Genomic DNA, 23,514 nt, shown 5'->3' on the forward strand with positions numbered 1-23,514 from the left:
ACCTCCTAGGCTCAAGTGATACTCATGCCTCAGCCTCCTGGGGAGCTGGGGCTACAGGTACACACAACTATGTCTAGCTGGTTTTTAAATTTTTTTTGTAGTTGCCCAGGCTAGTCTTGAACTCCAGGCTCAGGTGCTCCTCCCACTTCGGCCTCCCAAAGTGCTGGGATTACAGTCATGAGCCATCACGCATGGCCAACACTATTGATTTAAATATCCTTGCTTCAGTGTGGCCTGGAGCAAAAATCACTTGTCTGCATTACCAAATTCTGTTCCTTAGTACTTCTTTATTACTTCCCTTCTCTGCCTAAGGGAGGAAGGTGAAATGTTTGCAGGTATGCGAGTATTCTCAGTCATGTTGTCACTATCCTGGCAGGCGGTCTAGAAGCGCAGAGGGATAGCTCTTTTAAGAAAAAGAGGAGGCCGGGGGTGGTGGCTCACACCTGGAATCCCAGCACTGTGGGAGGCCAAATCAGGTGGATCACAAGGTCAGGAGTTTGAGACCAGCCTGGCCAATATGGTGAAACCCCATCTCCACTAAAAATACAAAAATTAGCCAGGTGTGGTGGCAGGCACCTGTAGTCCCAGCTACCTGAGAGGCTGAGGCAGGAGAATCGCTTGAACCTGGGAGGCGGAGGTTGCAGTGAGCCGAGATCGGGCCACTGCACTCCAGTCTGGGCAACAGAGTGAGGATCTGTCTCAAAAACAACAACAAAAAAGAAAAAGAATAAAAAGAGGAATATTTCTATTCTATAAAGCTCATATTTTGTTTTCTGATTTCATTGTGGCAATTTGGAAAATACAGAAAAAATAAATAAGAAAATAGATATCCATAGCCCTGTCACATAGTGAAAACTATCATTCGGATTTCCTCCTAGTCTTTTCCCCGCAGTGCATAAACATATATTTGAACCAATGCTTATACATATTTTTCAAAATGGGATTGTACTATATTTACTATTTTCAAATCTGTTTTTTTTCCCATGTGAAAGTGTATTATAACACTTTTCCTTGGAAGGACTTCATTTTAATCCATTTCCATCCATCCTAAGCAGTGGCAAGTGGTGTTGACAGCAGCTATGGGATGGTATGGGAGAGGCTTTCAGTCCCACCAAGCTACAGGGGCAGACCTCTTGGCCACCATGGGAGACCCGCAGTCCCTCATAACACAGGGTCCCAGACTGGCAGCTGCTGTAGCCTAGGACAGCTACCCCAGTGGTTAATGATAAGGGGATGCCCCAGCGCATGGCGCAGCCCATGTGTTTTCACGCCACCCGATCTGGTTTTGTTTTTATTTTTATCCTCACAGAAAACCCTTGTGGATGTGACTTTGGAAAACAGCAACATTAAGGATCAAATCAGAAATCTGCAGCAGACGTATGAAGCATCCATGGACAAGCTGAGGGAAAAGCAGAGGCAGTTGGAGGTAGCACAAGTTGAAAACCAGCTGCTGAAAATGAAGGTGGAGTATGAAAGCCTAGATTTATTTTCTATGAACCTTTCTCCTCTTCACTTCTCCCTTTTCTCTTCCCATCTTCAACCTTTCCATTTCCTTTTCTCCATTCTCTTCTTCATTGGATTTTTTTTTTTTTTTTTTTTTGAGACAGAGTTTCGCTCTGTCACCCAGGCTGGAGTGCAGTGGCACAATCATGGCTCACTGCAACCTCCGCCTCCCGGGTTCAAGCAATTCTTGTGTCTCAGCCTCCTGAGTAGCTGGAATTACAGGCATGTGACACCATACCCAGCTAATTTTTGTATTTTTAATACAGAAGGGGTTTCACCATGTTGGCCAGGCTGGTCTTGAACTCCTGACCTCAGGTGATCCACCTGCCTTGGCCTCCCAAAGTGCTGGGATTATAGGCATGAGCCACCATGCTTGGCCCAGATTGGGGCTGCTCCATAAATGCCCCTATTGGGCATGCCTTTCTTGGCCTCCGGTGGCCTCAAGGGCTCTTTAGACACTCACCGTGGTGCTGTTGTTATGTTACTGAGAAGACGCTTGGGATGCCCACAGATCTGGGATGTCAGAAGGCTTGGAGATCTCTCTCTTCACTGTATAGATTTTCTTTGAGGTCTCAAGGCCTTTCTGTTTGGCTTGACAATAAAGAGCTGAGAGGCACACAATTAGCTGGTACTTGGGCTGTACCCCAAGTATAATTTTCTCAAGAAGAAAATTGGTGGGTGACTAGGGGCACTGGGGAATGTCCCATTTGGCCTCCTAGGCTGGGAGCATTCCTTAGCTGGACTTCTAATGCTCTAGAGGCATTAGTGGACCTCCCAAATTTAAACCCTGGATAGACTTCTTACCCGGTGACAGGAGCAGATCCATGAATGGCTCCTGGAGGGCACTTAATAAATTGTATCTTGGATGAATTCCTTTTTATGTAAGTCTGTGGTTTGAAAATTTTGCTCTGCAGAGACTTAGGCTGTCTTATGGGTAGCGTATCCACATAGTTTATTGCTCAAAGCAGAATATGTGAGGGAGTGAAAGTTCGTACCATTGGTAATTTAGTTAGGGAGACAAACTGGGAAGTGTGGGCCCCTTCACAGGGGTGGGCTGGGTGGGGAGGAGGGGCTGCCAGTCCGCCGCCCAGTCTCTGTATTGCCGCCCTGGGGATCTGCTGCCAGTTCACCTGACCTGCCACAGACATGGAACAGATCATCTCCTCTCTATGTTCACTTCTAATAGGGCAGTTCTTCTTTTCTATATATTGCCTTTCTCAGTAAGAGTTACTTTGGGGGTGAAAAAAGTTTATATTACTAAAAAAGCCTGAAATTGCTGATTTAAGTATTTTTTTTTTTCAGCTTAGGGGATTTATTCAATCATTCATTCCACAAATATTTATTGAGTGTCTACTCTATGTGAGTGTCCTGTTCAGTCGTTTTGGTTCCAGAGGTGGCCTGTCACCAGGCATCTGGGGACATCATTAGGCTGCTTGGCAATCTGGCTGCTTCCCTGGAGTCCAGGGCTTTAACTCCAGCCCACAGTTGCCTGTTTAAGAGACTGATGCTTGTTTTCATCCTGACAGTGGAGTTAAACAGATTTTTCCTACTCCTCATATTTTACTCCCCAAATTGAAAAAAAAAAAAAAAGCTTCAGGAACTCAGGGTATGTTACATGACCTGGATGCAGAGTGAATGGGCCTCCAGGGACAGAGCCCTTCCAGCAAGCTGTGCATGCACTGCAAATGGAGCTCACAGCACACAGGGTCTCTCTCAGCTGGTCATAAGCTCTGCTCAGGATTTTCCACTTTGGGACTAAATGGTGCCAACACTTGCCCACTGATGAGAAGGGAGAAGTCAAGGGTGTCAAGAGAGACCTGTCACATCTTGGAAATAAACATCATGTAACCTATTGAGTTTGAAGAATGCCTCCCTTTTCCAGAGTTTAGGTATGCAGCAAACTCAGCTCTCTGCAATAGGCAATAACCTGGAAGGAGGGGATGACTGCAAACCTTCTGCAGCATAAAATCAATAGCAGGAAGTCTGTGTGAGGACGTGGCCTGGCAAACAGGAAGCACCAGCCACCACCAACCTAAGCCCTGCCCACCTGCAACTCCACTGACTTTTTCTCACCTCCTAAGCCAGGCCTGCTTCAGCACTAGGGGTGCCAGCTTAGTGTTCCCCACGCTAGGTTGGAATGTTTCCAAAAGCAACGTTTAGGAAAGGACAAAGGTGTGGAAAGGGTGAGTCCAGATTTCTCCTTTGAGCTTAGCTGGTCTTACCTAGAAATTGCCTTGGCCAATGCAACTGATGAGATTGCTTAGAGAAATAAGTTTCTACCTTTTGAAAAAGTCACTCATGTGGAGCATACCTTTGTCCTGAGAATGCCCCCAAAATTCATGTGAAATGCCACTTTTTATTTTTCTGTGGCTCTGCTCACCTCTCTTCCTCCCTTTCCCTGTTAGGTCCTGCTGCGTCTCTCTGCTGCAGAACCCAGTGGATGGGCTCACTGCCTCTGTGAGTCCCCACATGAAATGCACAGACTGGAAGCTGCCAATTCTCCTGGGCCCTGCAAAAGCTGTCATTCTGAAATGAGTCTCTTTGTAGGTGGAATCGTCCCAAGAAGCCAATGCCGAGGTGATGCGAGAGATGACCAAGAAGCTGTACAGCCAGTATGAAGAGAAGCTGCAGGAAGAACAGAGGAAGCACAGTGCCGAGAAGGAGGCTCTTCTGGTGTGTGTGTTGTAGCTGCCGATGTTAACTAACAGGGAGTTGTTGGTTCATTATTATTGGTGATGTTTACGTAGTAGTGTTTATTCTTAGAGGTGGGTTAGTGGACTCGGCCGTGGGTAAGGGATCAAGGAATTATTCCTCTGCTCATTCACTCCCCTCCCCTCTTCCCCTCTGCCTTTATTCATCCCTGTCCCTGCTCAGAATAGCCCCTTGTCTCTGTCTCCAAATACACACCTTTTTCTAGCTCATCTGACAATTTGCCAGCATCTAAGCAAACCCTGGGCTTGCCCACAGCTGTGCCCTCCCTCCCTCCATTTGCTTCTCTCTACCAGAAATTTCCTCCTTCCCTGTCCTTGCTCTTGCCTAAGCTCCCTAAAAACCTTAAATGCCACCCTCTCCATGCATGCAGTTTCTCCCGGTCATGGAGCCAAAAGTATTAGCTGTCCTTAGGAAGCTCACTCTCTCTCTGCTTTTACTGTGGAATTCTTTTATACCTGCCATTAGAGTGGGGCTGTGCATCTCACATCTTGTCTTTTCCAGGAGATTATAAGTTCCTGAAGGCAGGGACTCCATGTCTGGTTCATCTGTGTCCTTAGAGGCTTAATACATGTTCTGATGATTGACAAGATTTTCTTGTTAGTAATGAGCTGATGCATTGCATTATGGGAGAAGGATCTGGGAATTCTGCATTCGATTCCAGATCTGGTTCTAATTCCCTTAACACTTCTGGTTAATACAATGACATTCTGAGCACCTACTCAATGTTATCAAACATTTGTAGGCCTCTTTTACACCTTTTGGCTATAAAAACTCAAGGGAAAAAATAGAAAAAAAAAGTAGTGAGGCCCATTAACCAGTCACACGATATATCTTTATTCATAGGTGAGAACCAGAACCATGAGGTTGAGTTCATGATCTGTGAGACACTTTCAGGTTCCAAGGTCATGTTTTAAAGAGAAATCATGATCTAGCAAGGCCAGAGCTGCTTGGATCCCGGTGAGTAGCCTCGGTACTCCATGCCTGTACTTAGGAGAGTATATTTCTTTTGCAGGAGGAAACCAATAGTTTTCTGAAAGCAATTGAAGAAGCCAATAAAAAGATGCAAGCGGCAGAGATCAGCCTAGAGGAGAAAGACCAGAGGATCGGGGAGCTGGACAGGCTGATTGAGCGCATGGAAAAGGTAGGACACAGCGTTGGGCCTATTGCCCACTTGCCCAAACTTTTCCCTGCAGGTCCATCTGAGATACGAGAAGCCCTGGATATGGATTCCTCTCACCTCCCAAATTTGTGATTAAAAAAAAAAAAAAGACAAAGCTATAAAATAAAGTATAAGAAAGTCCAACAAAGTTCTCATTTTTCCCATGGTAACTATTTTAATGCTTTTAAAAATATTACTTTTGAGATTCTTTAGAAAAATTAATATTTTAGCAGCCTGGCTTTGCTGGTGCCCCAGGCATAAACTTAGTTTATCCACTGAATTATCAAGCCCTATTTAGGTGTTACATCAACACAGCAACCCTGTTGTTTCTGGGGCTTGTGTCTCAAGGGTTGGCTTTTCCTTGACACGCTGGGGACTTGAGGGAGTGGGGAGGCCCCATTTCTCTAGGTGTCGTAAGCAGGCTGATGAGTGGGGTGGGGGGACCTGAGGAAGGCAGGAGCTCAGCTAGGATAATGAAGCCTGTCTAGAGAAAGAGAAGCAGCCAGGAATTAAGTAGGAAGTGGAGGAAAGGGAGGAAGTGGTGGGAGAAACGAAAGAGGAAAGGAAGGAACAGAAGGAAGAGAAAGGATGGGTGACCTTTAGCAGGTGACGGCTGACTTCTGGACCCAGGAGTTCAGGGCCAAGGCTGTGGCTGATTTCTGGTGGCTCCCTGGCTGCATATGAGCTGCAGAGAGCAGTGACCTGCCAAGACCCTGACATTATTAGCACCCTGTGACTCATTCGGGATGCCGAGAATCTCCAATCTGATGATGGAGGCAGAGGAGGGACAGTGAGAGCAAGGTCACTATCAGGCTTCATGCGATGCTGAGAAGAGGTCGCTTTACCTCAGGTGTTTGCAGCATAAGCCCCTCAACTGTCCCCTCACAAGGTGAGGTGTCACCACTATGGGAACTGCATTAAATTCAGTTCTCTGGAGCTTCAGAGCTCACTGGGTGCTTCTTTTTAGCTCTTTAGCTTTTTACTTGGGAGAGACTTGGGCAAACTAAAGAGTCAATTACAATCTCACTTCTACTCCCTGGGAAAACAGAATTCCATCTTTTATTGAAGAGTAGATGATTGGCTTAGTCAGGACTAACATTAGTATTGACCAGAGCGGGTGGTGGAGAAGTTTGGGCAACAAGGGGGCTTTCTAGAATTGGGTGAACTAGTTCGAAACCAGCCTGGCCAACATGGTGAAACCCCATCTCTGCTAAAAATATAAAAAATTAGCCTGGTGTGGTGGCTTGCCTGTAATCCCAGCTACTCAAGAGGCTGAGGCAGTAGAATTGCTTGAACCTGAGAGGTGGAGGTTGCAGTGAGCCAAGATCGTGCCATTGCACTTCAGCCTGGGCAACAAGAGTGAAACTCCATCTCAAAAAAAAAAAAAAAGAACTTGGGTGAGCTTCCTCCCACATTACTGACCTCCTATAACAGCAGAAGATGCCACTTAACTCAGATGCTGTCTCTCTGGGCGGCAGGTTTTCCTGCAGCATAAAGAAGCAAGGTGAGCAGGCAGCATAGCGGGGTGGTCTGGGGAGACGCCATCATACAGAGAGACAACAGGTGGTAGTTACGAACATAGGCTTTAGAATCAGACAGCCTGGGGGTTTGAATCTCGTGTCTCTTTCTAGTTTTTTTGCAGTTACTTGATTTTTCCAAACTCAGTCTCCACTTCTATAAAATGCTGATAATGGTAACTTCTTATTCTTAGGGCTTTTGTGGGCAATAAATGAGAAAAATCCACGCCAAGTGCTAAGCATGGTTCCTCGTTTATAGTAAGGGTTCAATCATTTGTGGCTATGATTTTTACTTTGTTACGAGGTTGCCTGGGTGTCTGCCCTCAGAGTCAGGTTGTCTTTAGCTCAACCCATTTTATGATTATCTTCATTGTACTCTTGAGGTTCTGAAAGTTTCTTGTCGTTCACAACTGATTTTCATATGGAACCCTCATGTGGGGTGAACAGGTAGAGCCAGGAAGCTGGTAAGGCCAGCCCTCCCTGCCAGCATTTAGGAAACACAAAACCTTCCCCAAGTGGTGTTGGCTTCTTCTTTAGTGATTGGAAATTTATTGTCCTTTCTCTAAATTTTCCTTTCCATTTAGGCTAGAGAAATGCTCTATTTATTGAACTGAGATTAGATAGGCCAATTTACGCTGTTTCCTTTTCAGGGATAAATCTTTGAGAGCAGGAATCTGGCCAAATCCCTGTCTCACACTACGTGAACGGCATGTCCCTAGGCAGGGCTGTGGCAGTGTACGTATCCTGCTGTCAGTTTTGGATCTTGCTCAAGGACAAACCATGTGCTTTTGAATGGCTTCTCTGCCATATACCTTAGTTTACTGTTTCTCTTGTTGAGCATTTTATTTCAAACACCTTTTTTTTCTGATCAGTAAAAATCTTTTAAGGAGTGTTCTCTACCAGGCACCCTTCTGGGGAACAGAAAATAGTCTATGCCTTAATCTGGGCAGTGGTTTCACAGGTGTTTACAAATGTAAGAAATAATTGTGCAGTGTGCACTTAAGATTTATTGTACCTCAATTTAAAACAAATTTTAAAAGTGTGCTGTAAGTTAGAACTTGCTCTACTTTATGACAGCCTTTTTCTTTCTTTTTTTTTTGGAGGGAGGCATTCACTTGTGAAAGCTTTTATCACTGTTATTTCAGGGCTTAATGTAAAACTTCCAACCACATAGGGGCAGGAGGAATGTTCTGCTCAGGCCAGGCCATAAGAATGTGCATTTGCTGTAGAGATTTAAAAACAGTAACAAAACCCCAGTCAAAGTTGATCACCTTTGTTATTTAAAATATTTCAGAGATAATATATTCTTCCTGCTCAAGGTGGACTGCTTCCCCACCCCTTTGGCCTACCTCTTGATATACCACTGCTTACAGCTTCAGAAGTTGTGGCAGTTAAATTTCCAAAGATTTGCTTTTAATAATTTGGTAGAAAAGAGGTTTGGAATCTATGTAGCTAGTAAGAGTTTGCTGGGTGGAATTTCTGAACATAAAGATGAGGAACATTAGTTCTTAGAGAAGGACCTAAAGTAAAATAATCTCCCAGTTAGTGAGCGGGATTTGATAAACTTCCATTTTAAGGAAATTTGTTAATGCTAACATCTGTAATGTATTTTTAGTGCAATTTCAGTTATGACGGGAACCATGTTTTTATGAACATTTTTCAGCTTTGTCCAAAGAAATGATTCCAGATTCCTTTTTTGGGCAAACCTCTAAATATACATATATATAGCAAAGTGTACAAAGTGCACAGCTTGGTGCACGTATGTTTCCTATTGCTACCATAGCAAATTTCCACAAGGTTAGTGGCTTAAAACAACACAAATATGTTATGTTACATTCCTGGAGGTCAGAAGTCCTAAAATCCCGGTGTTGACAGAGCTGGATTCCTTTTGGAAGCTCTAGAAGGGAATGCACTTCCCGCCTTCTCTAACTTCTGGAGGCCACCTGTACTCCTCAGCTTGTGGCCCCCTCCTGCAGCTTCAGAGGCAGTAGCAGAGCATCTTCCAGGCTCCTTCCCTCTGATTCTAACCCTGCTGCCTCCTCCTTAGAAGGGCCCAACTGGATAACCCAGGATCTCCCCATTTTAAGATCCTTAACTTAATCACATCTGCAGAGTTCCTTTCTCCATGTAAGATAACACATAGGATTCAGGAATCAGGACACGGACATCTTTGGAGGGCCATTTTTCTGATCACAACATATTTTTACAAGTGAATACACCTGTGTAAACACCACAGGTTAGAATATAGGATATTACCAGAATTCCAGAGCCTCTTTTCTTGATTATTCAGAAAATAATAAAGAATTTTGCAGTATCACAAGCCACCAATTTAAAGTATTGATTATCATTATTTGGAGCTATAAATTTTCACTGTGCCTGGGCTGATGGAATACTTTGGAAAATGAATCTCGAATGGTTTTATTTGGGATGTTTGTCTCTGACCCATAAATATTTCTATAAATACACAACAACAGACTTGGTAGTTTTGAGCCTTGTTTGGACTTTGCTGAGCAAGTGTGTAAAACCTAGGGGCTGTCATGTAGACTTGGACTCCCTAGTGCTAGAATTGCTAAATAGACATTCTCTGTCAAACTTGGGATCCATTGATTAAAATATCAGTTTCTGTTTGTTTTAGGAACGTCATCAACTGCAACTTCAACTCCTAGAACATGAAACAGAAATGTCTGGGGAGTTAACTGATTCTGACAAGGAAAGGTGAGATGTAATGCCTTTGGTCTTGTAATGGATTTAGGTTTTGGACACGCTGTGTTTTTATGACCTCATTTGACCCTTGCATTTTCATTGGTGTGGTTGTCCCTTATTACAGACTTAAGCATACATAACATTGGGCTGAGAGTTTCCAATATGGAACAAGTTTCTTTGGAAGCCTCCAGCCACATCTTGCAGATCATGGCTGGTTGTTAGTGTAGTGGAACACGTCAAATACTTTCACAAGTGCAAAAGTTCAGTCTATTAATGTTCTCCATCGCCTTGAACTCCACAGGATACACCTTGTTGATGAGAAAACTCATCAACTGTGACTAATACCATTTGCTTTGGAAACCAGTTTTAAAACATCTTTCTTTGTTTCCAAACTTTGCTTAGTAAAACCTTGCATTATCCTATGGCAGTGAGTATATAAAGCCCTACATGAAAAACACGGAATAGTATGCTGTCTCTTCTGGAAATCAAAATGCAGAGAGGCCATTCAGGGGTCTCTAGTGAAGGAAAACAAGGTTGAGATGATTTCAGTGTTTTGGGCAAGTGACTTAACCTCCCTGAGTCATGCTTGTGCCACATGGAAATTCATCTTTAAATGGTGGAGATGGGTATGACGGTGATAACAGTGCCCATCTCACTAGGTTGCTATTGTTAAGAGAACTGTTGGGCTTGCTGCCTGCCAAATAGTATGTGCTGAAAAAATACCCATTTTTCCTTCCTCATTTGCAATTTCAGAGTTTTCAAAGTTATAGGAGGCTTGCTAGTCATTAACATAGTGCTGAGGCAGAGATGGGGCACGGGAACTAGACCACCAGACCTTTCCTCTGGTGCCCAGCCCCAGCGGCCCCAGAGAACTGAAGAGTCCAAGCAATGTTGGAGAATAAGTTGTGCTGTTGTAAAACAAAAGTATGAAATGTTTTGTGATGTGGCTTGCTCTGTTTGGATGTAGAGAAGGTCTTTCAGCTTGTCCCACATTTGCCAAAAATAAAGGATATGGAGAGCAACAGTGATTCTAGACTTTTCGGTACCCTGCCATTGATTTCAGATATTTTATTGTGTTGCTAGACTCCTCCTTCCCCGTACCCCCATCAAAGTAATTTACTGGATGTTCCAATATGTTACTAACCCCCAAAAACAGAGAGCTTCTCAGATCTGTAAATGGTGCAAAAAAATTATCTCTCAGTCCCTGGAAAATAATCATCCTTATATGGGATAAAACTTGCAAATAGGAACTTGAAAAATAGTCCTGTGCTCCTCTGGTGTGGTAGTTTGTTAGTAATCACACTACTTTGTGTGGTCATCACATAAAGTAAGAAGAATGGATCTTAGGGTTTGATTTCTTGTTCTTGGCAGTATTTTTAAATTTTTTTTAAATTTACAGTTTTTTTTTTTTTACCAAACCTTCCCCAAAAGATACATGTTTTCTATTTTTATTTATTTATTTTTGTGGAGATGGGGGTCTCGGCATGTTGCCCAGGCTGGTCTCAAACTCCTGGCCTCAAGCAGTCCTCCTGCCTTGGCCTCTTGAAGTGTTGGGATTACAGGCATGAGCCGCCATGCCTGGCCTTCTTGGCAATATTCTTTAAAGCTGTGACTGTTGCTACTGCTGTTGCTGCTTTGGTTTAGGACTCATTTGCTTTTTTCTCCTATTTGTGTTAGGTATCAGCAGTTGGAGGAGGCATCAGCCAGCCTCCGTGAGCGGATCAGACACCTAGATGACATGGTGCATTGCCAGCAGAAGAAAGTCAAGCAGATGGTCGAGGAGGTAAGCATCTGCAAAAGGTCACAGGCCTGGGATTGCTTCCTGTGGTGGGGAAGCATCCCCAGAACAAGTCTGCCTTGCCTCTCCATTTCCTGTGGCTCACAAGCCGAGGTGCTCAGGCCACTGCCATCTAGGCCCAGAGTGGGATTTCCCCACATGTCCCCCATGGACTGATGACGATGATGCCCCTAAAAGAGGGGTTTCCTCAGGTCAAAAGGTTACAGTTAAGAAAGCTGGAAAGTACAGTTCATAAGCTCACCCACTGTGAAAGGACAGTGATAGCCTGAGTGGGTACCCACAGCTCAGGGGGACCCAAGGGGGTGATGGGAAGGGTGAACTTAGCCCAGGTCCCCGCACTGCCTCCACAGCCGTCTGTCTGTCTCTCTCGGCTACCATTCTTGTCCTTTATCCTTTTCTGGGTTTGTCTTTCATTCCCTTTCCTTGTCTGTTTCTCTCTTTTTTTCTCCCTCCCTCCTCATTCTCTTCTCCCATTCCTGTTTCTTCTTCCTTTTCCTTTGCCACCATCCTTTCTCTCCTAACTATCTCTGTAACAGGAAACCAAGCTATACATTTACTGTATGGGCATAGTTTACTATTCTTTTCTAAATGAAAAAACGGGTAAGTTGAACATTTCTATTTCTCTAAGAGGAACAAATTTTTTTTTAATTTGTGTCAATATAATCTGCCTCTCTTGTGGTGATGTTCCAAAGAAGAAAGTCCGTGCTCTGTAAAGCTAATCACATATTATTGTAGTTTTCTTCTTGCTCAATTAAAAAAACCCGATGGAAAAATCTGATAGAAAAAGAGCAGTTAGTACTAACAGGGTTATAAGAATTCCCTTGAGTCTAATTCTCTAACTTGCAAAGAAAAGAAAAGGTTTCAATTTAATTAAACATTTGGTTGGCAGTGGAAAAATGAAAAAACATTTTCCTTATATTACTTATATTAAAGTACTACTTTAAAAAGTTATGTTTTATTAATGAATTATTAAAATTAAAAGCATATCTACTTCTAATAAATAATTCATGTACATGACAGACAAATGGAAGATTTAAAATGTATCTATTTTATTAGTCTCTAAGATATTGGGGATATTAATGTTGTGGGGTTAAGATCAGAGAATTGTGAGTATGGGAAGGGACATCTTTTTTTATTGTGTGTAGGATAAACATATACATTAAAAGTTTGTCCGCAAACGAGAAGTGCAGTTATACTGTGTTGAATCATGTACATCTTATATTGGTTCACACACAAGTTTCTGGGGAGCAGTGGAATAGCAGAGGAAGCCATGCACACACCTTTGCAATCCTTTTGTGCATCCAGGCAGGAGCACTGCCCATGACAGTAATGGGGAGGGAGATCCTGCCCTATCGTCAACACTAGGTAGATGTCAGGAGTGTGTTTTCCAAGGAAAAGCATCACTTTGCCACAATTAGCATCTCAGTGAGCCTTGGCTGTTGGGGCATAGTTTTTCTGCTTTTGAATTTCACACCCACGAAGTCTGGGGCAAGGGCATCCCTTATTTTCCCCCATGTGAGTCTCTTAACTGTGAGCACTACATTTCTCTCACCTCACCACAGGGGGGTGTCTGTGTCATTCTTGTATCTAATCATTAGGGAACTATTGAACAAAACCTCATACTGGTTGGCTTCTGATTCATTTAAACCCTTACCTGTAAGAGGTTAAGGCTGTACCAGAATCAGAGACATTGTTTTTTTAGAAGACACTTTCAAAGAAGTTTAGAATTCTCTGTTTCCTAACTTACTTCCAGAATATAACAAACATACCAATTTGAAGGGAGTGAAGGAGTACACATACATACACACACACATACATATGTGCATACATATATACATATGTGTATACATATGTATATGTGTGTGTGTAGGGATGCATATAAAGATCACTGTCCATGCTTTGCTTTTTTCTACCTATGATTTCATATCTTCCAGATAAGCTTCTCTAAGCTTTGATGTGGTCTGTGGTCTGGAAGGCCCAGTCATTGGAAAGAAATCACCAGCTAAAATTTAGGATGCCATCAGAGTTAGCACCCCATAGGGGCTGGCTGGGTTTCAACAGTGAATGTAGACCACCACCACCAACAACAACAACAAATAGAGAGAGAGACACTTTTTATTCCTAATAATTTTTACTGCCTGATTTAGAAAGTTTGTGTTTGCCCAGCCTACTACATTAACTTACATAAGAAAAGGATAGCTTAAAATCTCAATTGCCATAGCCATTTATGTGAATATATTTTTTTAAAAGTTAGAAACATGGTCAAGGGGCATGGACAGATGAGCACATTCAGAAGAACAAGACCACGTTGGAAAGGAGTTGAGAACCCGAATAATTCAGGGAACTGGGGAAGTCATGCCCAGGGAGAGATGGGAGCTGAATTCACATCTTAGAAAACATGAGGGAATATGTCTTTATTTTGTATTGTGAAGCAAGGCCAGGCCAGAACCACTGGGTGACACTTTCAAAGTGTCACTTTCAAAGGCAAATTGCAGCTCTTCATTCAAAACAAAACATTTCTAATACTGGCTGCACTGGTAAGGCATTTAGCCCTTCATCATGGGTACATTCTTTACAAAGTAAGAAGTTGATTTAGAAGTTCTCTAGTGTTCCTCCTCAAATTCTGTGTTCTGTAACCTTAAAGACTGTGTGGAGGAAGTCTGGTGACTTCAGTGAACTGTTCATCATATAAAGAATTCTCTATTGTTTACTATGCTGTGCCTATTTTTGTGAGCTCAGCCTTATCATTATGTTGCATAATGAGCAAAATCAGCAAAGTCGTAACTAAATCACTTCAGATCACTTGGAGCAAATTTTGAAAAATCCAGACTACTGAACTGGCCACTTGTGAAATGAATCTTGAACTCTGACTCTAGAAGAGAAGTATGTTTTCATCTGTGAACTCTGGCTCCCCAGGCATATAGGCAGCCTTTAAGTGTAGCAGATGTTAGGGACCCTTTTTCTTCCCTCACATGGGTCTGGAAGCTTGTCTTCATCATAGCCTCACTTTCACCATGGATGAGAGTCTCGTCTCCATCCATTGTTGGTATCATTTTGGCCATAATGTCCATGAGGAAGCTTAGTTTTTTTAAATGATGAGCTTCTTTTGTTTAGCTCAAAATATCCAGGTATTACTACTGAGATCCTTGGGAATCCTAAAATGTTAAGCAACATGTTTCTTCTCACCTTAGTGGAGTATCATTCTATCATAGTAATAATAAATAATAAAATAACAAATAATAAAAAGTAACTGGCCCAAGTTTTGTCATCCTTAACTTAATAATGACTTGATTTCCATGGTGGGAGACAGTAGGACTTGTACTATGCAAGAAGGGCTCATGGTGGGGTGAGCCCTTTTGAAATGAAGGATTAGTACCTATCTTACGTGGTCAAGTTCATTGAGAAAAGACAACACAAAACGTCTTCTGTGAAATATGGGACCAAGTACCTCTCACTAGGCTAGGTCTTTCTTCTGAATTAAGTCTCCTGTTATGGATGTCAGGGGGTTGGGTATCTCCCCCATCACTAGTTCTTCCAGCTGATTCTGGCTTTTATAAAAATGAAAAAACAAAGCCAAAAAAGCCCCACGTGTGCCTCTTATAGCCAGAAAATACAGAAAAATGCCAAGGGATTGGAAATAAAAAGCCCTAAAGGGGAAATTCATTCATTCATCCATTCAGCAGATACCCACCAGCACCTGCTTCATGCTGGGGCTGGGTACACAGTGGGGAGTCATGCAGACATGGGCCCTGCGGGCACGGATCTTACCCACTGGTGTCACCCGAGTTCCAGGGTAGTCTTGCCTTTGGCCTTTATTATCCTGTTGAAAAGCTTTGTTGGGATTGGTCTTTGGTCCTGAATCAAGCTGCATTCTTTAGATTGCCAGGAAAGGCACTGGGAGAGCTGGGAGGAGTGTAAAAAGTAAGAGAGCATCCTGAGGCCCCCACAGTGCCCCTCTGCTTACACATCTTTGAGTGTGACTTCTTCAGTCCACAGAGTCATTCACACCCTCTTTACCTGCTCTCACCATGGCTCACCTGCTGCCAACCAAAGCAGCTCTCCTGCCAAGGGGAAAGTGATCTGAAGGAAAAAATAAATTATTTGCCTTCCAAGAGGGTGGGTTTACATTTTTGCCAATGGGCAGGGATATTGTTCAGCAAAAAAAAATTTTTTTTTTTAATTTTTTTTTTTTTTTTTTTTTTTTTTTTTTAGCTATTTCCCAGTGCAGCCATTAGGCATCCTTTCATTTTATCATGTCTTTCTTTTGATTTCCCTTTGCCATTTGTGATATAGGAAATGTTTCTTCCAACAGAGTCTGAAGGGAGTTTCTTTTCATTTGCAGAGGAGGCATTTTCTTTAGACTTCTTTTGCTGAAAGCAATTGCACTCTACCCCACTTTGCTATAATTGAGATGTTTAATAAGTGCAAAGGTGCAAGGAATTGATTTTCTCATTAGTGCTTCTCCACCCAAGCTGCACATTGGAATCACCTGGGGAGCTTTAAGACTTGCCTGAACCTGGCAGATGGGATGGAGGCAGACTGAGCACTGGGTTTTGTTTCATTTTAAAAACTCTACAAGTGATTCTAATATGCATCCAGGATTGAGAATCGCTGTCCTGGATTATCAGAGCAGTGGCCTGACTCTCCTTGCTGGGTTTCGTGTTCATGCATTTGGCCAGCATCCCTCAGAAGCTCCTATGCCTGAGGCGGGAAGCTGCTGGTGAACTCAATAGGAAGGGCTCAACAGAAAGCAAGCCAGGGAGACAGTCACCAGGGACCAGGAGCACCCAAGTCTGTGACTCTCTGGGCACTGTCAGGGGACCTTCACTTCTTGCCAGCCCCTGGTCCTGGGAGGATTCTGTGACAGCTCACTCTTTTTTTGTTTTTTATTTTGTTTTAGAGACAAAGTCTTGCCCTGTTTCTCAGGCTGGAGTGCAGTGGTGCAATCATACCTTCCCGCAGCCTCCAACTCCTGGGCTCAAGTGATCCTCCCCACTCAACCTCCCAAGTAGATGGGACTATAGGCGCGTGCACCCACGCCCAGCTAATTTTTGTATTATTATTATTATTATTATTTATAGAGACAGGATTTTGCTATGTTGATCAGCTGGTCTTCCAACTCCTGGCCTCTAGAAATCTTCCCATCTTGGCCTCTCAAAGTGTTGGGATTACAGGTGTGAGCCACTACACCTGGCCTGACAGCCTAATCTTAATAGCTGTACTGGCCTGGTGGTATACAGATAATACAAACTTCCCAAAGGCTATTTAGACCCATCTAGAGAGATGTTACTAAGGTGGGAGGAGGTATGCTTGTTAAATAGATAATAGAAACTTAAAGGGACAGAATCCAATCCACCTAAGTCCTTGAAAGCTGGACTACCACTAACAGAGACTAAGAGCGATTCTCATGGATCGTCTTCCAACTGTGCGTGTATGCACGTGTCTGCCTCGCCCTGCTTTAAATTATTCACTTCTGTCTATACAGAAGACGTTACACTTGGCCACATGGTACCTCTTTAGAAAGAGAAGAAAAAAAATCTTGGTGAAATAATTATATTAGCAATGACCACTTCTCAAGTTCAAGGCAAAGCAGAATATTAATTGTGATTCCTAAGGAATGATTTTGAAAGTATTTAATGGTCATCTCTTAGGTTTTTTTTAAAGAGTGATGCTGTAGTCATAATGCAGCAGTTCCTTGGGGGAAACAAACTGGATCAGGGAGAATAATAGATGAGTAATAACTCTTCAGAGAGTTGAAGCTTTGAGTATCTGGCTCTCTAGCCAGTTGGCCAAACAAGGCTTTACATTACTAGTCCCTAAATCCACATGCACCCAGTTAGAGACCTTTATGTGTCTACAACAAAAGATAGCCTAGAAAAATAGCAATGAGCATGGACTTTAGCATCAGACAAACCTGCATCTACTAGTTGTGGACCTTTGAAAAGTTACTAGTTTCCTTGTCTATAAAATAGGGTTAATAATAGTATCTACCCAATTTTTTGTAAGAGTTAAATGAGATGACATGTATAAAATGCACAGCATGTTAATTGGATCATAAGAAATAATAAATATTAGTGGCTCTTATTATTACCCCCTGTAAATGGACTCTGCTGTGTATACCTAAAGTTAAGTGAACTAAAAGCAAAAGTAGCTATGTTGATTTCCTGAGCAATGCACAGGGCTGCCCTTCATCTTTCCCTTTGGGAGTCTTGTTGGCCACATTCAATCTTTGGGTATACTTCTCTCTTCTCTTTTGTGCTCTGTGCTGTTTTCTAGCTTAGCCATCAGTCTCTTCACAAGAACATTTATATAAAAAGCAATTTTTAAAATTTAAATTTGCTTCATTGCAAGTATCTTCCCTTTTTACATGGTTCAGTCATTTGCTGGCACACAATTTAATTCAAAACTGTTGTGTGGTGTGCTGAAATGTGCAACACACAAAAGTACATTTTGCTAAATGCCCTATGTTTAGAGGATTTCACGTACTTCTCATAATTGGTAATTAGCCAAATGGGGGTAGGGGAAAGAGCCATAGCACCGAGCCCACAAACCTAATCCACTCAATTGAACTGTCTCCAGATCATGTCGCACGAGCTCTTCTCCAGATTTAGTCTCCGGCTCTTTGGAAGATGATAAATTGGTAGTCTGCTCTGGGTTGGAAGCGATTCGTTTCTTGTTCGTGATTAGAAGAACACTTGTACGCTCTCTGCTGGGAAGAGGTGGTATTTATCTATGATGAGCCAATGAACAAAACGGGAAGGACATACTATTGAAAGGAAAATTTGACCATGTGGGGCTCTTGTTTGTGAAAACACCCACACACTGTCACCCTGACTTGTACAGCCTCAAACTGCAGAGTCAAGAGAACTCACAGATCCACAGAGTATTTTTAGGAACTTGAGTAGACATCGAAGAAGGAACTGCAATGAAAAAGACTACTGAAAAACCCATTCAGAAAGTTCCAGGTGGAGGCTTGAAAGATGAATCCTTACTTATGGAAAAGCTGCCAAAGACATCTGCTAAGGAGATGGGAAGAGAGCTGGAAGAATGTTAGTGCTCTGGGCAGGAGGTGCTCCCACTAGATCACCCCCCAGAAAGTACAGGAGCAGCCAGGTGTCTATGTGGTTTGGTTCTACTTGTATATGGGAGGTGGCCCTGAAGGTGTCCTTCCTGAATGGATATCAATACTCATCTTAGGACTCTTCTAAGAGGAGTTTAGCTTGCTTCTGTCACCATCAGCATTTTGCCTGAATTGGTTCAACCAACTTCACGAAAAGGAGTGTATCTGATAAAGAGAAATCTATTTGGCTGAAATATGTTGAACTGAAACATCCTTCATGTATGTTTTATTTTTATAGAGGTCTTTCTTGAGATTGCTGCAGGCATTGGTGTTTTATTAGAACATGACAGTTTTGCTGAGAACTAGCAGTAGTAGCTGCAGTCATAGCAATGGGTGGCATGAGTCTACATAAGCTGGGAGACTGGGCTCGTGGAGTGAGTGCGTTCAGAGGCCCAGTGTACTTCAGACGTTGGCTAGTTCTCCATGCCTATCACTCCTTCATGGCAAAGCAGGCATGAAGATGCTTTCTTGCTAATACTTGCCTTGGCTTTCGTTTAGATGCTTCTGCCCAGCTTAAGCAAGGAGGCAGGGGATGGGAAAGAAGCAGATGAATACTTTTCCACACTGGTAATTAACTGTTAATATTGTTCACCTGTGCATGGTGCTGTGTTTAGCCACAGATCCCCAGATACGATGCTGGATATTCAGACTTCCACTAGGGAGACAGAGGCAGATTTGAGAATCTCATCTGGATGTTAGCTTAGTGTTTTTACCTACACTGTTTTTCAGGGATACCTTTATTGCTGTAATGTTTTTTTAAGTCTCTGGTGGAAAAGTCACTGGCATTTGTTCTAGCAGCATTGATTCATTGCCAAGTTTTAAAAAAGGAAATAATTAAGAGAATGCAATGACCTTTAGAGAAAATGGGTCACTCCTGTGAGTCCCACTTTCAAGGTGGTGTGCTTTCTTCTGCTTTTAGAGTTTCTTTTCTCTTTTGGGCTATGAACAGTACTTGGAGGCCAGGCAGGCCTTATTCTGGAGCAGATAGTGAGTGAGGTTCCTAGAGTACTGCATAGCCTGAGAGTGCCTCCTAAGTGGATGCCCTCCACGCCTCCTGCACTTGGCCCTGGGCCTGGGTCCTAGGCTCATTGTTGATCTTCTTAGATCTGGGTTCCTTGCATTGCAGGACCTACCTCAACCTGCTCTTGTCTGCCTTTGCTGGTGCCCCTCAATTCACCTCTTTCCTGCCTGTACTGTGATATGGTGTGAACTTGACTTACTGCTTGTCGAACCTGAGTCATGTGCTCAAATCCTGCCCCGCCACCGCTTTCCTCCCTTAACTGGATCCTTAGCCTTGGACTCCAAGGCTACAGCTCTGTCTCATGGCCACTCACGCCCCACCCAAAGGAGGTGCTACTCAAAAGTTTGAGGCAGGACCGATTTATCATAAATGACAATGTTATAGTTTCTAATTCTAGTGTTTAGCATGGTATTATTCACTTATTTATTTTAAAATCTTAGACACTTTATCTAAAATGTCAATTTTTAGAAGGTATCAGAGCACAATTGTGGCAGCCTTTTTCCTGTATGTATTACATGTATTATTAAAAAAAGCAGGTTCATTCTATGACAGGTATTCGTTACTGTATTTACAATACAAATTGTCTTTTCAAGGGAAAAGCTATTTTCTTCGGAAATGTCATTGAACCTATGTTCTCTTTATTGAAGTTGTTCTAATTGACTTTAAACTGTTTCTCAGACACCTGGTGCCCAGTTTCTGGCCATAGAAACTATGTGAGGCTAAGTAATTCATGTTTGGGTCACTACCAGTCACAAATGCTTCTCTCATTCCAAGGCTATGCATATGGATGTCACATTCCCATGTCAATCATCTCTGGAAGGTATTATTTGCCCAGTTTTTTAAGCATGGGAAGCTGAGGCTTAGAGTCTTAAAAAATAAGTAGCTGGCAGTCTCTCAGCAAATAATGATGGTGCTGCACTACATACCCAGATCTGTGACTCCAAAGCCAGCCTTTGTTGTTTTCTTCTTGTTACTTTTAATTGGAAAAAAATTTAAATTGCAAAAAGTTGTAGAGAATGATAAAAACAAAAACTCCACGTACGCTCTTCTAGGATTAACCAATGTTGCCATTTTGGCACATTTGTTTCTGATTTTTTTTTTTTAAATAAAAGAACACATCACAGATAAAGAAGAGGTTTTCTTTTTACCTGTCCCTGATTCTGTTCCTTTTCCTTCTTTCACCCTCTCTTCTTCTTCAGAGGCAATTTGGTCTCTAGGCCATGCCTTGATGATTTTACTGTGTGTATATATATATAAAATTAGTATGTGGCTTAGTTTGTGTTTTAAATTTTACATAAATTTTAATTTATAATATTAAAAATAAATTGTACATATTTTGCAACTTATTTCTCAGTTTTCTTTTTGCTGTTATTCCATATAGATCTGGATTATTCATTTCAATGGCTAATATTCTTTTATTTGAATATATTGTAACTTATTTATCCTATTCATAGACATTTTTATTCTTTTACAAACAATACCAACATGTCTCCAGGCTTCTCTAACTAGGAAGTATACTTAGAGGAGGAATTGCTAGGGCATGGGATTGGCACAATTTCACCTTTTCTAGATATTGCCCAATCGCTGCCCACAGTGCACATACCTTTCCACCAGTCACATGTGAGAGGGCAGATTTTCCAAATGCTCACCACCACTTGGCACTGTGTGGACTATAATTTTGGCCAGTTAGGAAATGGCATCTCATTGTTTTCATCTTAATTTGCGTCAGCCTGATTACTACTTATTGAAACTTGTGAGGTTGAGAAACTTTTCTTAAGCTTATTGGCCATTCAAGTTTCCTCCTTTATGAAATGGTTGTTCATATCATTTGCTCATTTTTATATTAGGCTGTTTTTCTTTTTTCCAGCTGACTTTTAGGAACTCTACATCTTATCAATATTAATCATTTATCGAAAACTATTTGGGTGCCATTATCTTCTCCTAGTCAATGTTTTTTGTTTGTGGTATCTTTTATAATATATAAGTTTTTAATGTTGGCAGAAGTAAAGTTAATCTTTTTGGCTGTGTTGTGTGTCTTGTTTGACGTAAAGATAGTTTCTGTAATAGTTTTGAAGTTTGATTGTTCATCTTTAGGTCTTCAATTACAACCTGCACATCCGTCCCCTCTATCCTCTTTCTTACTCTGTTTTTCTCCATAGCACTTATCATCCAATAATATGTCTTGCACTTTATTTATCTGTTTTGCGTGTATATTTTGTCTGTTGCCTGTTTCCTTCCACTAGAATGTAAGTCCCATGAGGGCAGGGACTTGTATCTATTTTGTTTGTGGTTGTATCTCTAACACCTGGGATAGTCACTGGCAAATGATAGTTGCTCAATAAATATTTGTTGGACAAATAATGATCCGTGTAGAATTTATTTTTGTGTATCATATGAATAGGACTCCGTTTATTTTTGGCTCACGGAAAGCTTCTTTCTCTAATAGCATTGCCATACTGATTTTTTTCATGTCACTTTCGTTAAGCTGGAGTTGTTTCCCCTGTGCCATTGTCTTTGAACAATGCTGTTTTCCTGCCCCTCTGCTGAAGACTGAAGGAAACCCATTCCTTGGGCTTAAGAGTGGGAATAAGGATGAGGAGGAGCCAGGTACAATTTATGGGGAGCTTATGGGACAGTTGGTACACATTTAAGAAGAGCCTCTTATGAGCCTGAGTGCAAAAATGGACATGATTTCCTGCTCTCAGAGGACCTTCTGGCTGACATTTAAACTCATTTGAACTTGAGGCAGAATGTCATAAGTGCTGGAAACACAGAAGCTGGGAAACTTAGTGTTAAGTTCATAGGCTTTGAGTAAATTCAGTCTGCTTTTGCATCCTGCCTCTGCTACTGACTAGGCTTTGTATCTTGAGCAAATTATCCTCTCCAAGATTCAGTTTCCTTATCAATAATACGGGAATGGTCATAACATTACCTCCTCAAGAGGTAGTTATAAGGATTGACTGATGTGATGTGTGCTAAATGCTTAGCACAGTTCCTGCCAGTACAAACTAATTCTGATGTGGGTGGAGAGTCTTTAGGGAGGAGGTAGTGTTTGACCAGGCCTTGTAGGATGGGTTGAATTTTTCTAGGCAGAGATTGAATGGGTGGACATGTCAGACAAGATATGGAATAAATAAAAGCAAAAACATGCAGACCAGAAAGTATAGGGTGAGTTCACAGAGCATTCATCTAGTTTGGATGGTATGAGGGAGTGAGAAATGAAGAGGGTAGAAATATAGTTTGACACCAATTGTGATGGTTTATTAGCACCAAGCCAAGAAGGATGTCTTTCATCACTCTGCTCATAATTCCTCAATGGCTCCCCATTGCCTGATCAGATCTGAGCTCCAGAGTGGTACCTCTGGCCAGGGGGTGCTGGGTGAATAGGAGGGGAGAGGAGCACGGAGGACAGCAAGAAGGCTCCAAGGAGAGCCCTGGCTAGTGCTAGAGAGTGTTCACTTTCCATGCACTTGAACTTTAGGAAGAGCTTCCAAAATGCAATTTTTTAGCATCAGCTTTGTGCCAGATGTGGAGCTAGGGGCTTCCATATATATGTATTACATGATTTTGAAGCAGTTCTCTCCCTGGACACTCCTGTTCAGGATTTGGTGTTTTGTCTCTGAAACTGAATTCATCAAGAAAAGCACAGGGGTAAATAAGCTTCTCCCCCATCTCCATTCCATCTGCCTCCTCTTGAATCATAGAGGAAAAAAAAGAACAGCCTAAAGAATTAGGGCCCCAGCAGATCCTTTGTGACAGAAGATATCACATGTCAACCTTCCTCCCAGCCCTGCCAACTCTCCAGGGCAGCTTTGCAGCCATAGGTTGTCATCACTGGGAGGATGGAAGCAAGCAAACCTCTGAACAGGGTGTGGTGTGAATAGGACAGCCTGGGCCTTGCCCTCACAGATGCTTACTTGGGTCTTAATCTCAGCCCTATGAGCATCCGGATGATTGTGAAGGGAATGAATGAATGATGAA

At 42.3% G+C, this 23,514-nt stretch overlaps 1 protein-coding gene across 2 annotated transcripts in view; it reads left to right on the forward strand.

Annotated features, from left to right (window-relative positions):
* The window catches only part of LOC116463517 (myocardial zonula adherens protein), a 94,357-nt gene that overhangs the window by 36,792 nt on the left and 34,051 nt on the right, over positions 1-23,514 (forward strand). The window contains exons 6-11 of one of the 2 annotated variants that reach the window (XM_032146648.2): positions 1,310-1,462; positions 4,051-4,176; positions 5,228-5,356; positions 9,527-9,606; positions 11,272-11,377; positions 17,972-18,053. In XM_032146648.2, the coding sequence (XP_032002539.1) occupies positions 1,310-1,462; positions 4,051-4,176; positions 5,228-5,356; positions 9,527-9,606; positions 11,272-11,377; positions 17,972-18,025 (648 nt within the window). In that variant the 3' untranslated portion in view covers positions 18,026-18,053. Of the gene's footprint in view, positions 1-1,309; positions 1,463-4,050; positions 4,177-5,227; positions 5,357-9,526; positions 9,607-11,271; positions 11,378-17,971; positions 18,054-23,514 lie in introns of those variants that run through there. The other variant, XM_032146646.1, reaches the window with a different exon arrangement.

The sequence above is a fragment of the Hylobates moloch genome, unplaced genomic scaffold (assembly GCF_009828535.3).
Source record: "Hylobates moloch isolate HMO894 unplaced genomic scaffold, HMol_V3 SCAFFOLD_40, whole genome shotgun sequence".
NCBI lineage: Eukaryota > Metazoa > Chordata > Mammalia > Primates > Hylobatidae > Hylobates > Hylobates moloch.